This window comes from Taeniopygia guttata, chromosome 1 (genome assembly GCF_048771995.1).
Source record: "Taeniopygia guttata chromosome 1, bTaeGut7.mat, whole genome shotgun sequence".
Classification (NCBI taxonomy): Eukaryota; Metazoa; Chordata; class Aves; order Passeriformes; family Estrildidae; genus Taeniopygia; species Taeniopygia guttata.
The window spans coordinates 47,175,167-47,187,491 of record NC_133024.1 but is presented as its reverse complement, the minus strand read 5'-3'; the positions used below and the strand labels follow the sequence as shown (position 1 = coordinate 47,187,491).

The window sequence follows — 12,325 nt, the reverse complement described above, 5'->3', positions numbered from 1 at the left end:
ACCATTAAAAAGACCCTGGTGTATTTGAGATGTTACAAATAGCTGTGATGACAAATATAATGCAGATACTGATCTCAAGTCTTCAGAGGTGAGAAAGAGAAATGAATCCCAAAAAGTGAAGTTGTAATAAAGTCTACAAGAGAAGTTGTTATAGAGTCTACCAGTTTGTTAAGGATTTCAGAACACACTCTGAATGTCTATATAATACAGAACATAATATCTAAAACTGAGAAGCACAGATTTTTTCCTTATGATTTTACCCCAACCTATTTGTGCATACAATACAGATAAGGCAGGATTTGCGTGAAATATTTAAGCATGTGTGAGAAACTGCTAAGGTAGCTCAAACAGTGATACAGATTTCTCTGAGACACCAATAATTCTGATTCATTGTATTACATTTCTGTGCTTTTGGTGAGGTTTTGGGAGTACTTTTGTTCAATTGACAACACTTGCAGAGGAAAACTGTGAAGGAATAAATGGATTTTAACAGACTTCACTGTACAGTCAACTTAAGTCGTTACTGCAAGGAGAACCTCATTGAATGAGGCATTTTGGCAGATGGAAGATGATACTGACCAAGGATTGCTACAGAAGTCCCCACCTGGCAGCCCACCAAGACGCACCTCTTCTGGAGCAGCTTTGCTTGGAGGACAAGGTCTGTTTCTGTGCTCCATGGAATTAATCTTCAGCCAGTGATAGAATTAGGTCAGGGAAGGAAAAAGAAAAGCAGCAGTGGACCAGGGACAGCCACCGGTGGTGCGAGGGTCAGAAGACAGAAAGCAGGTGCTGCCTGTTCTGGTGTCCTGCCAGAAAGAAGCTGGGCCACTCATCCTGAGCTGACTTCAGAGAAGAAATAGCATCAGGGGAAGAACTTCCTGGCAAAAAATCAGAACTGAGGCAGCTGGGTGAGAGGTGAAATGTTGTCTTCCTTGTAATTTTGTGGACTGTTTGACAAAGACGGGGCACTTTTTCCTGCTTTTTGACCTGTTTCTGATAGTACTGAATACAATCTATGCTGTAGGGTGGCCTTTTCATGAATATTTGCAATTGAGGGCATAGGATCTGTATTTCATAATTCCCAGCTTTTCTTGTGCTGTAGAGGCAATGGGCTGATTCAGCGTGGATGCCACATACGAGGAAAAGTGTAAACATGCAGTAGGCAGTCTGTGAAAGGACAATGTATGCTGCCTAAAGAAAGCTCATGAAATGACAAGCATGTGTGTATATGCATGAATTATTTTTAGAAGGTGGTAAGAACCAGGAACCAATTATTAACTCCCCGTGCATGACCTATCCTTGAATTTTCTTCACATGTACAAATGTCTCAACAATACAATGTCTGTAGGTCATAATATTTTATCTCAAAGAAGGCTGGGAAAGGCGAAGATACATCTGTGATGCTTTATATTGCTGCATTCTACTTAAACACCATAATTTTTTCAGCCTAAGTTTTCGTTGAGACTCAGTAGTGAGTGACAGTAGTAACTATGGATGCTGTTGGAGATCATCAACTCCAGTTGTTGACTGACGACCACCTTGCCAGCTAGACCATGGCACCAAGTGCCACGTCCAGTCATTTGTTGAATAGGTGTAGGTCCTTTGAAGTCCCTTACTGATGTTACTATCCACATCTTCTTCCTAAAAAACCAGCTGCAAGCAACTGATGATATTTTAGGTTTGTCACTGAACCAGATTAGTGCAGAAGAGGTAGCAGAAACTGTAGCAAATTTCAGTGTTCATCACAAACAGGACTGTTTGAGCAAATTAATTCTCAACTGAGAATACATCTCTACTTCTTCTCCTCTTTGTTAATTTTCTCATCAGTCTTAGGACAGCAAAGAGATCTGAAAAGGAAAGCAGCTTGGAAAAATATTTTTGTTTTCTTCTCATATATTTTCAGCAAGTTCATATCTGTTCATATTTCAGTGGCCTGAAATAATACTAAAATCATGTAATACCCACCTTCTGCTTACATATATTAAGCTCACAAGAACCATAGTTTCATTTACAAACAAAATGTCTGTAAGGCTGTTTCCACTGTTCTTAGGAGGGAAGCAGGTGACAGAACAAACTTCAAGAAGGAGATGAAAGAGGATGCGTCATCCAAGGAGATGAAAGCTGCAAAATGCCATCAAGGCGAACATTTCTAGGTTTTCTCCAAACACAAAACTGACCCACTATTTTCATTGCTTTTCAGGGCCATTTATCTCAGCAGACACAAGGACCCATCAAAGAAGTAACGCTGCTGCTTGATGGATGAGAATTTGCAGGTGCAGCAGGAATCTGCTCCCTGAGGACTGAATGAATCAGCAGCAGAGCAAACTGCTGGAACAAGAAGGAGTGATTGATTAATGAACAGGAGGCAAAAGACGTGGCCACCCAAGACATGGAGGAAGTCCAAGCTACTTCTGTCCCTATTTTTCTGCTATTGTAGCTGCATCCACTGGACCGTTCAAGGCACTAATAGTGCCTGGGGTGGCTGATGCAGTCTCTAAGTGGAAGAGCAAGTAGAGTCCAAAGAGTTCTGCTATACAACATGATATTTAAAAAGCTATTTTATGCAGTGCCGTCTTCCCTACTGCCATCCTGCTGCTCAAACCCTTTTTTCCCCAAGATCTGTAATGCTGAATTAGGATTTCAGGAACTAGTATTTTGAAAGGGTAGGCTAGGACTCCAGAATTAACTGGAGCTACAGACATCCCATATTCATGATTTTTTTGCCACTCTTGCCCAAGGATTGCTTCATAGGCTGACAGTTCCCTCTTCAGTTTGCAGAAATCTTGAATACTTTAGAAATAGATAGATACAGTAGCTGAATGGGTGCTATTGTTTGCATCCCCAGGACAGTTTTGGAAGCCTGGTAACTGTTTTTACATTTTTACATCACTGATACTAATACTTACTATTTGGATGCACCACAGTGGTAATCCCCTTGCTAACCATTGACAGTTTCAGTCTGCCGCTGTCCATAGTTAGTCACTGAAGCACAAATCTGACTAGTTTGGTGAAAGATTGTCTGTACTGTAGTTCTTTATTAGAATTTTACTGTACTCTGGATTCCAGGGATTCAAACCTTGCATTTCCTTTTCCTGCTGGAGATACAGCCTTTCTGTGACACAGGTTGCCGGCATTACGTAGGCATCACAGATTTTGAAGTTACTGTCAGTGACTCCTAATAACTTGTATAGATAGAACTGTACTGTCATGTCTTAATATGTTTCACTTGTTAGCAGCTTTAAGGATTAGAGGAGCTAATGATGGTGCTAAATAGGTTGTATATTTATGTGGACTGATCAACAGAGATCTCTAAATAAATATGCAGTTTCTGTGAACTGAACTTGCCCTGTATGAGCCAGGAGGTCGACCCATGCCAGCAGTTCCAAGCAGTGTACTGTGTTGTTCCTATGCATAAAACAAAAGCATCAGTCTGGAAATGCCCTGCTCTCTGTGGAAGACAGCAGTCCTAGCTGCTGTGACAAGACAAGCACACCCCTGCTTTCAGTTGCAGTGTAAGAACCAGCCTTTGGAACCTATGTCAGGAACAGGAGCTGGTGACCTCTGTGCTGGCCATGCTATGAGAGGGGACGTAGCCACCTCAGCAGGGTACAGCACTTGTGCTTCTGAACCTGGCCAAGAGGCAAACCTTGGTGATGTTGTCAATGACAGTTTAATAAATGCCCATTGTTTTTCCACAGCAGTGCTTTACAGTCTTGTCATGTCACAAGACCAGGTTCTTCAGTCTGTGCCTTTCTCCCAGTCCCTTCTGATTGCACATAACAGAATCCTCTCCCTTTGGCCTGATGGCAGAAGAGACCAGAAAAAGTTTTCCTTTAGGTTACCTCATGGTGCTGTAGTTGGGAAGATGCCTTGAGACATGAGACGTCAGGAAGGTTTCAGTTTCTCTCTTCAAATGAACTGGTGTGAGTGGGACTGAAGACATCTTTTGACCTCTTAGATGCTTGCCTTAGCTGTTGTACCTGCTCCAAAAACATTGGGGGCATTTGCAGCTTTCTTTTTGTGAAAAGCCCTACAAAATAAACCTACTCTGAAAGTGTAGGTACCATACTTTCTAAATCAGGTACCACAAGTGAGGTAGGAGGGAGAAACACTAGATTTGAAAATTCTTATATCAACCCAGACCTCCAAGCAACTTAGACTTGGCAGTTTTTCCACGTAGCTGCCTGCAGAAACTTAACATGCTAACAAGGTTAGGTTCTGAATGGAGTTATGTAGCATCTTACTGGCACCTGAAAGCAAGACTTCAATCACTTAGGATTGATTTCTCACCTGTCTTTCGACATCCACAGAGTAAATAGCTGTGTCTGACTGCCAGTGCAGACTTGCTTTTGTATTCACTGCAGAGAAACAGGCACATTTAGGGCATGGATCACATGACCTACTTTACACATCTATGTGAAACTCATCATTGTTTAAATCCTTGCAGTTCCACAAATGTACTGCCTATTGGTGTCTTTAAAATTACTTGTGAATAATAATCATGCTGTTGCAATAGCCATAGTGGTTCAATTTGAAGGCTGTCAATAACATATGCATATTACTCTGGTAGAGCAAAACCTCTCTTTTTGTTGAAATAGTTTGTTATAATTCTGATTTTCTACAGGACTGATACTGAGGCTGTTTGTGTTTATTGGAAGTTCTGACCTGACTGTGGATGTTGTCTTCTTTTGCTGCAGACAAGCTCCGCAGAAGCATGCCTAACCTTGCTCGGATGCCAAGCACCCCCACCATTAGCAGTACTAGCAGTACTGCTGGCTTTGCTGGTTCTCCTGTCACTGTGAGGAATAGTCAGAGCTTTGACTCCAATTTGCATGGAGCCAGTAACGGGATTTCAAGGATGCAGTCGTGTAGTAAGTACCTGTGTTCTGTGGCTGAGCACAAGAGATGGAGAAAGTGGTAGAATACACGTCCTGGTCACTGATCCTTTGTTCTATGAAAAATTAAAAGAAAACTGTTCTTTTGCACGAGATTTTAATATACCCCAGGATTTTCAAAGTTTCTGTTTTGGAAAGCAAATTCTGCCAGTCTTGTTACTGAAAGTTTCTTCACTTTTTTTTTTCTTTGCTCATTTATCTTGTGCCAGCATTAAAACTGAAATAATAATAATAAATAGTAATATTGTAGAAACACCAAAAATGCCATTAATTCATGTAAGCTCACATTTTTAGTTTTGATACTATAATTGGAAACTGCTTTTCTTGGTAATTTATACAATGCTGGTTGTACAGTACACTGTATAAACGCTATCTTAAAAGGCATGACTTCTCTCCTGAAGTTGAGCCACTTTCTTCTGAGGAAATGCAGTAAACAGTGGCTTATATTCTCAAGTATGATATACTTATTGAGTGAGGGAATTAAAATTTCTCTGTAATTGGTTTAATTTAGGTGACTTCTTGATGGGGGGATGAAGGGAGTATTGATCTAGTAGTAGATTAATTATTAATGTAGAATGTGAGCAAGATAGATCAAGATCCAACCCATCTTTTCTAGCACAGTGGTTGAGGTTCTTGAGTAGAAATGGGAGATGTGGATTTTACTGGAGACAGGCAGAAGCCTGTGGAAAAAGGGGAAAAAATAAATAATTTGGGAATAAGGGATTTAATTTACACTCTCCATTTCCTGTGAGGTTTTGGAGGGAGAAGTTGGCAAAAACTTCTCTTGTGGGTGTTTTCTTTCAAATTTGAGCACAAGTCATAAATATCTTCAATTAAATTACTTCTTTTCTGGAAAATATTCTTTCCTGGAAAATGTTCTCTAATGAATAGAACTGATGGGTTATTTTTTTGTATTTTTTTCCTGCTTGAATATTAGAATGGAAATAGTTCAGGCTTCCACATAGATTTTCATGGTTGTTCATTGAGAGTTTTATTTTGTTTATTATTTTAGAAATACATATTACTTTGTGTGTTCATGCTCTTATATATGTGTGTGTATAAAATTCCATTTTTCTGAAAGACTTTAAAAAAAAACATTCATAGTAAGTGGCTGTGCTGGGGTATTTTAGAAACTATGTTGTGATAAGAGTTCCATAACAATATATTGACAGTATAGTTTAATTGAATCATTCCCCTGCAGTTTTTCCTGTGTCTTTAAATGGTTTAAGGATATAATTATTTCAAAGACTTGAAAAAGGATTGCTCTAAATATAGTGTCTTAATTTATATGCTTCAGGCTGTTGACAGTTTGCTTTTGGTACGTGGACTTGGAAAGTGATGCCTGCCAAATGTACACCAGAGGGCAGGATTAGATAGAAAAATCTATATCTAAAGCTTCTGGAGCTCATAGCATTGATTTAAAATGATAGTTTACATAACATCAGCTGTGGAATATGCTGTTACATTCAAGATGTTTTATAGCCTTTTTAAAGCTTAAACTTCTGTGATGCTTCATAATGCTTAATGTAGTCTTGCTTGAACAAGATGTGGTTGTTGCATGCCACCTCACAGAAATCCAAATCACCTAACAGTGACTAATTTTTACCTTCAGCAGTTTCTCCTGTTTGAAGCTCTGAGTGCATAGGTGGATTTAATGTGCTTATAATGGCTAATTTAATCTCTTTGAGGGGAGAAAGAAGGATGAATATGGACTGGGATTTTTTTTCAGGGTGGAGGTGGAACAGGATATTTTAGTTCAGTTCAGTGTTACGGGATACAGTATTGGATTCAAGAGGCTTTTCAGCAGTTTTTAATCAGCAAGTAAATTGTATAATGGTGTGTTTATCCTTATTCAGATCTATCTAGAAATGAGCATCATTACCTGCTCTTATTTGTTGCATACTGACCTTGTTGATTTGTTTTCTATCACTCTTCACAGTTCCATCGCCAGGTCAGCTTCAACACCGAGTTCACAGTGTGGGACATTTTCCAGTGTCTGTCAGACAGCCTCTCAAAGCTACTGCCTATGTAAGCCCAACTGTACAAGGGAGTAGTAACAGTAGCAGTATTCCAGTGTCCAGCAACTCGCAGCTGTATTCCAGCACTGGGATCCCCATGCCAAACAAGACTGCTGGTCAAGGCATCGTGGGGCGCAGTGCTCTTCCGAGACCATCGCTGGCCGTCAATGGGAGTGGCATTCCCAGAAGTAAAATTGCACAGCCAGTTCGAAGGTGAGAGTTAAACAGGCCTCAGCGTCTGTGTGCATGGCTTAGGTTTAGGCTTAAATCGTGGAATTTTTTTTACCTCCTGAATATGGAAAGACAAAACACAAGCTTCTGTCTCCCAGTGCTGAGTCACTGAATGGGGGCAGATTGCTTGCCAGAAATAGTGATGGGCAATGCATGCTGGTAGCTCTAGTAAACTCTGATAATGGATAGTGTGTAATCCCATGTAAATGGGAATGGATTACCACCTGTCAGTAAGAAATCCAAACAAACACAAACCTCATACCATTAACTGATGTGACTTACCTTCTCCCTAACTTGTGCCTACTGCTATTTCAGTGTCACAGCATGAGCTAATCTTAGAGTGCTCACATAGAAAGAGCTGCGTCCCTGTTGTTGTAAATGGCAGTAGTCTGTAAAAATGCAAGTTGTACCATTACAACATTGCGAAGAAGGAAATGCACTGGATAGTACAGTCATGGTTTGAAACAACATCTTTTCAATTCCAGCTGGGATACAATAGACACACAGGGAATCCTGGAATATCACATAGTTGCAATATGCTGTACTGTCAAGCAAATGCAAATTTTTGCATGCAAAAAGAATGAGAGAAATTAATCTTCAAATTAATTATTTTTAGGTCAAGCAATAAAACAGGCTTGATGAAAAACATGTTTTAATCACCTTATCATAGCTGAGAGTTAAACTCTTAGCTACATGTTCTGTAATGAATAGGAATTAAGTCTTCTCAAGGAAAAACTTCTCTCAATTAACTCCTCCAACTATTTCTTCACATTGCATCCTCCTCTTGTGAGGGTTTGCTGTGTGACTACTTCATGTTCTGTTGGATAAACTGTCACTGTTTAGCTCTCATCATTTTTGTACTTTTCACTACATAGTGGCTAGATCCAGAATAAGTTCAATTGTTCACATTCTCTCTTTGAGTTACTTGGGGATTACACTGATGTGACTAACAACAGATTTTGACCAGCTGTAGTGAAACTTTGATAAAGAGCCGTCAGGTTTCTTCTTTGATGAAGACTGTACCATGAGATTTCTATTATAACCTTCTTTGCTCTCAGCAGGAAGCTCTCTCTGTTAGACTTCTTTATAGTTGAGGGTTTTCTTTCCTTTTTTGTTTTTCCTTTACTTCATGTTCTTCTGCAGAGTTCTTAAATCTTTCATAGCAACATGTGAGGAAGCCTTTCTGGGTCATGAAGACCAGTCCCTTGCTATTTTGTAACTTCTCATACAACAGTCAATATTAAAGATAAACAAAATTAAGAGGTTTCAGTGGGAGACTGAGACACTGTACTCTCAACACTGTTTTTATTAGAAACTGATTCAAATCAGTAACAAAGCTCTTTATAGTCCCAGAAGTCTGGGCTGCTGTCTCATTTCCTTCAAATGTGCCTTAGCAGCATCCTGTGTTGCCATAGAGGCAAGCCAGTGATTGTTGAAGATGGATGCTCTTTGCACTGTGGGAGTGCAGAGTTCACAGGACTCAAAACGCCCAGGTAGACTGGGTGTCAGCTTGCAGTGCTTCAACACCCTCGTTCAGTTTTGTAGATTAATTTGGAAAAACACGGGTGGTTTCAGTTCATACTGACTTTCCTTGAAAGGAATTCAGTTATCAGTTTTTTTCACTGTGGTATTTTCTAATTAATGGTATTTCTGATTATCAGTTCAAGAGTCTTCTTTTGAACTTAAATAGTGTTTGTAGTCATGACTTGATTAAAAATAGAAATTTCTTTTGTTTTTTTAAATAAATCAGATGTTTAGGGAAAGGTGCATATTCAGAGCAAATCTGTGTTCTAACCTTTCGCCAGACTGTTAAGTAGTCAAATTAGTGGTATTTTAGATACTTAAAATGGATTCTTAGACACATTATATTGTGGTTGCATTAGGCAACTTCAATATTTACTGCATAGAATAAAACACTGGATGAGGGAGTGCTTTTAAAAATTGGTGATAAAAAATTATAATAGCTGAGATAAATAACTTGGCTAAATATTAACTGGTTTTCTCCTTACCATCAGTGATTCAAGCAGTGTAAAGAAATTGTGATAATGTAATCCATCTCTTCTTAGCCTTAGAACTCAGCACTTTTTTTTTTGCTTCTGTTGAGTGGATCCACACAAACCTCAACCCTTTCCGACTCCAGTCTCAGGGCTTCTTGCAGACTCCACTTTCCAGTTCTCTGTGTTTTAACCTTATGCAGTGTGAAGGGCAGTGGGGGCAGCTGCCCTTAGGGCAGGGTGAGCAGGGAGGTGCCTGGGACAGCTGGGCTGCCCTGCAGTGCCCACAAAGCCAAAACATCTGTCAGCAGCTCAGGGTCTGGATCATGCCGGATACCAGGCACAAGTGTGGCAGGAGTGTAAGCATACCTGTGCAGCCAAGGCTTGCTTATTCCTGCTGCCTTGTACTGGAGCCAGTTACTGCTGTTCAGCTGGGGATGGAAAAGTAGAAATGCACTATGGCCCCTCCAAAACTCTGTTGTCTCAAACAGCATGATGTCATACCAACAGCTTGTGCTTGTTTGAAATGATTTTCATTGCTGGCACGTTTTTCTGTCCCTCTAGCAGAGATTCACCTCTGGATATATAGTAGTATTCTTACAATTATTTTCAAGTTTGCTATTTTTTTTCCCCTCTCTGTTTTTTTTTTTTAATAAGATTATTAAATATACTTTCTTCTTTTTTCTCTGGAAATGAAAACAGCAGTTGCAGAAAGCAGCAGAGGCAAATTATGTTCTTAGTCTCAAGTAACTGGATTTATATCAAAGATAAATGGTGTTTACCAAAGTGGAGCTGCACAAAAGCAGCTTGGCTGAATCTAACTTTAACCAACTGTTTTTACTTAGGTGCAGTGTTTTTGCTATTAAAAAACCAGAGAGTTGAAGCTGCTCTGTTGACTGACTTACCAACTGCCTGCTTGGCAAGATGTCTGCCTTTTTACAGCAAAAAGCATTTGGAAGGGAGAGGAAGCATCAGTAACTTATAACAAAAGCCAGGGTAATGTGAAAACAAGGCTTGAGGTCTGCTTTTATGTGAAATAGTTTCACAAAATTGAAACATATTTTCTTCAGCAAATTGGGGTGTGACAAAATTATGGTTGTTGCAGATTAGGTACAGAGCCTGCTGTGTTACCATTAGTTTGATGAAGTCAGATGGTTGTTTTTCCTTTTTTGAGTTTTACTTCAAATAGTTGTCTCAGTAGTACCTGGAGAGTTTGGAAGATGGTTAGGAAGTGTTTTAGAAATCCTTGTTGAGGAATGAGAGATGCAGCCCAGGTGTGAGGGCGGGGACCCAAGGGATGGTGAGTTCCCATCAGGAGTTGCAGTGCTGGAACTGGTGGCTCTGGAAACACATCATCACATGTCTTGTGACAGATAAAAGAAGGACTGGAACAGAAGTTGGTGGAGTTCTCCAGCTGATAAAATTCTTTGCTGCTTGCATGGTATTTTTATGAACTGATGGCTTTTCATGAGCATGCTGAGCACAATAACTTTTTGGAAAGTGTTTCCCATTAGCCTTCTGCTGCCCATAGTGACAAAAATATGTTTTTACTATCTTCAGCCCTGAAAAGCCAAATCTTGCCATTTAGATGCATCTCATTCATGACTACAATTATTCAATCAATTCCTTTTACAAATCTTTCATGCTCTTCTTATTGGAAGTGGCCTTAATTTCACCACAGATCTTTATATGTGCATTAATAGGTAGCCAGAAATGCACCAGAGGGATGTCTCTAAGCAAGCCCCAAAGGTGTTGTCACTGCAGAGGTAAATGATGTCTTTTACCTTGATCTTTCACAGGAAATATGACCTCCTTTTCCTTTTTTTTTTTGCCTCCTTGTCATTTGGTTAATACAGTTTTCTTCAGCCTCCAAAACCCCTGTCATCACTAAGCACAATACGGGATGGGAACTGGAGAGACGGCTGCTATTGATGAAGGATGCCCATCACCAGTGGAAAACACATAATGTGGATTTCATTTACCCAGCTGGCTGGGTAACAACGATTTGGAAAAGGGGGGTCATACAGTATTATTTTTCCCCAGGATCTTAATGTGTAACCATCTACAATGCCATGTCATTTTTAAAAAATGAACATCTTATCAAATACTAAATATTGCACTTAGTTACCTGAACAACTGCATTGTTATCAGACTAACAATGGCGGTGTTGGCATTTGGAACTGAAGAAAGTATTATATGTGTGCAAAATACAAGAATATTTCCTTGGAACGAACTAGGAGATTTTGTTTTTGGGCAGCTTTGCCATACTGATAATTCTGAGATAATTTATTCAGTGTAAAGGCATCACACGTTTTATTTTGAATTTCGGGGTACTTATGTATGTGCTTGAATTTTTTTCTAGTGTTTTCAGTACATTTTATTTTGTATACTTAAGTTCATTTAAACTTGCCTGAACCTTGAACTACAGAGAGATAATTTAACTTTTTCTGTGCCATAAATAATATTTTTGGGGTAATGTACTTTTTTAGTGCTAGGAACATACCTTATAAAATCTTTATCAATTGGCAATACAAAGCAGTATATTTATGTTGCAGAAGCACAAATAAAAGGTAGCATTCACTGGAAATTGACATCCAGCTGGGTCAGCATGGTTTTGTTGGTCTATCAGCATTTGTTGAATTGTTAATTTATTGTCATAGTGTTTTGTATTTAAAATGGCAGCATAAATCACATTGCACTTACAAAGGTACAGTGATCTCTAAAACTACTATTGATTTTCAGTACTTTATTACAAAGAATAAAATTGTAATGTTTTATTAACAGTTGCTTATGGAAAATGAGTTTTAATGCAAATAAATCTTTTTGATAGATCTTTTACAAAATCCAGTTGCACTAATCAATGCTTTCTTATAATGGCATATGACTTAATATTTGATTACAACTGTGTATACTGCTGTTTTGGAATGTTTCAGGAAATAAAGAATCTATTTCAGCAATAATGCTCTTCTTCAGTGTGCAATGTAAATATTGTGAAAATTTAGCTACTCACATCTACTTAGCTCCGTGTTTTTTACTTAACTTTTATAAAGATTATACTGGATTTTTGCAAATAGTAACTGAGTTACCTGAAAAAAAAATTTTTTAATTGTGTTAAGAAGCCATGGTTTGACTAGAAGACAAATATGTATTATTTTTAAATCAATCTTACTATGATCTTAAGAGACAT

At 38.9% G+C, this 12,325-nt stretch overlaps 1 protein-coding gene across 3 annotated transcripts in view; it reads left to right on the top strand.

Moving 5' to 3' along the window:
- Positions 1-12,098, top strand: part of SLAIN1 (SLAIN motif family member 1) — a 45,267-nt gene extending 33,169 nt beyond the window's left edge. For all 3 annotated transcript variants that reach the window (XM_030270725.4, XM_041715633.2, XM_030270714.4), the window contains 3 exons: positions 4,698-4,871; positions 6,835-7,126; positions 10,995-12,098. In XM_030270725.4, the coding sequence (XP_030126585.4) occupies positions 4,698-4,871; positions 6,835-7,126; positions 10,995-11,070 (542 nt within the window). In that variant the 3' untranslated portion in view covers positions 11,071-12,098. The remainder of the gene's footprint in view (positions 1-4,697; positions 4,872-6,834; positions 7,127-10,994) is intronic.
- The last annotated feature ends 227 nt before the right edge of the window (positions 12,099-12,325 follow it).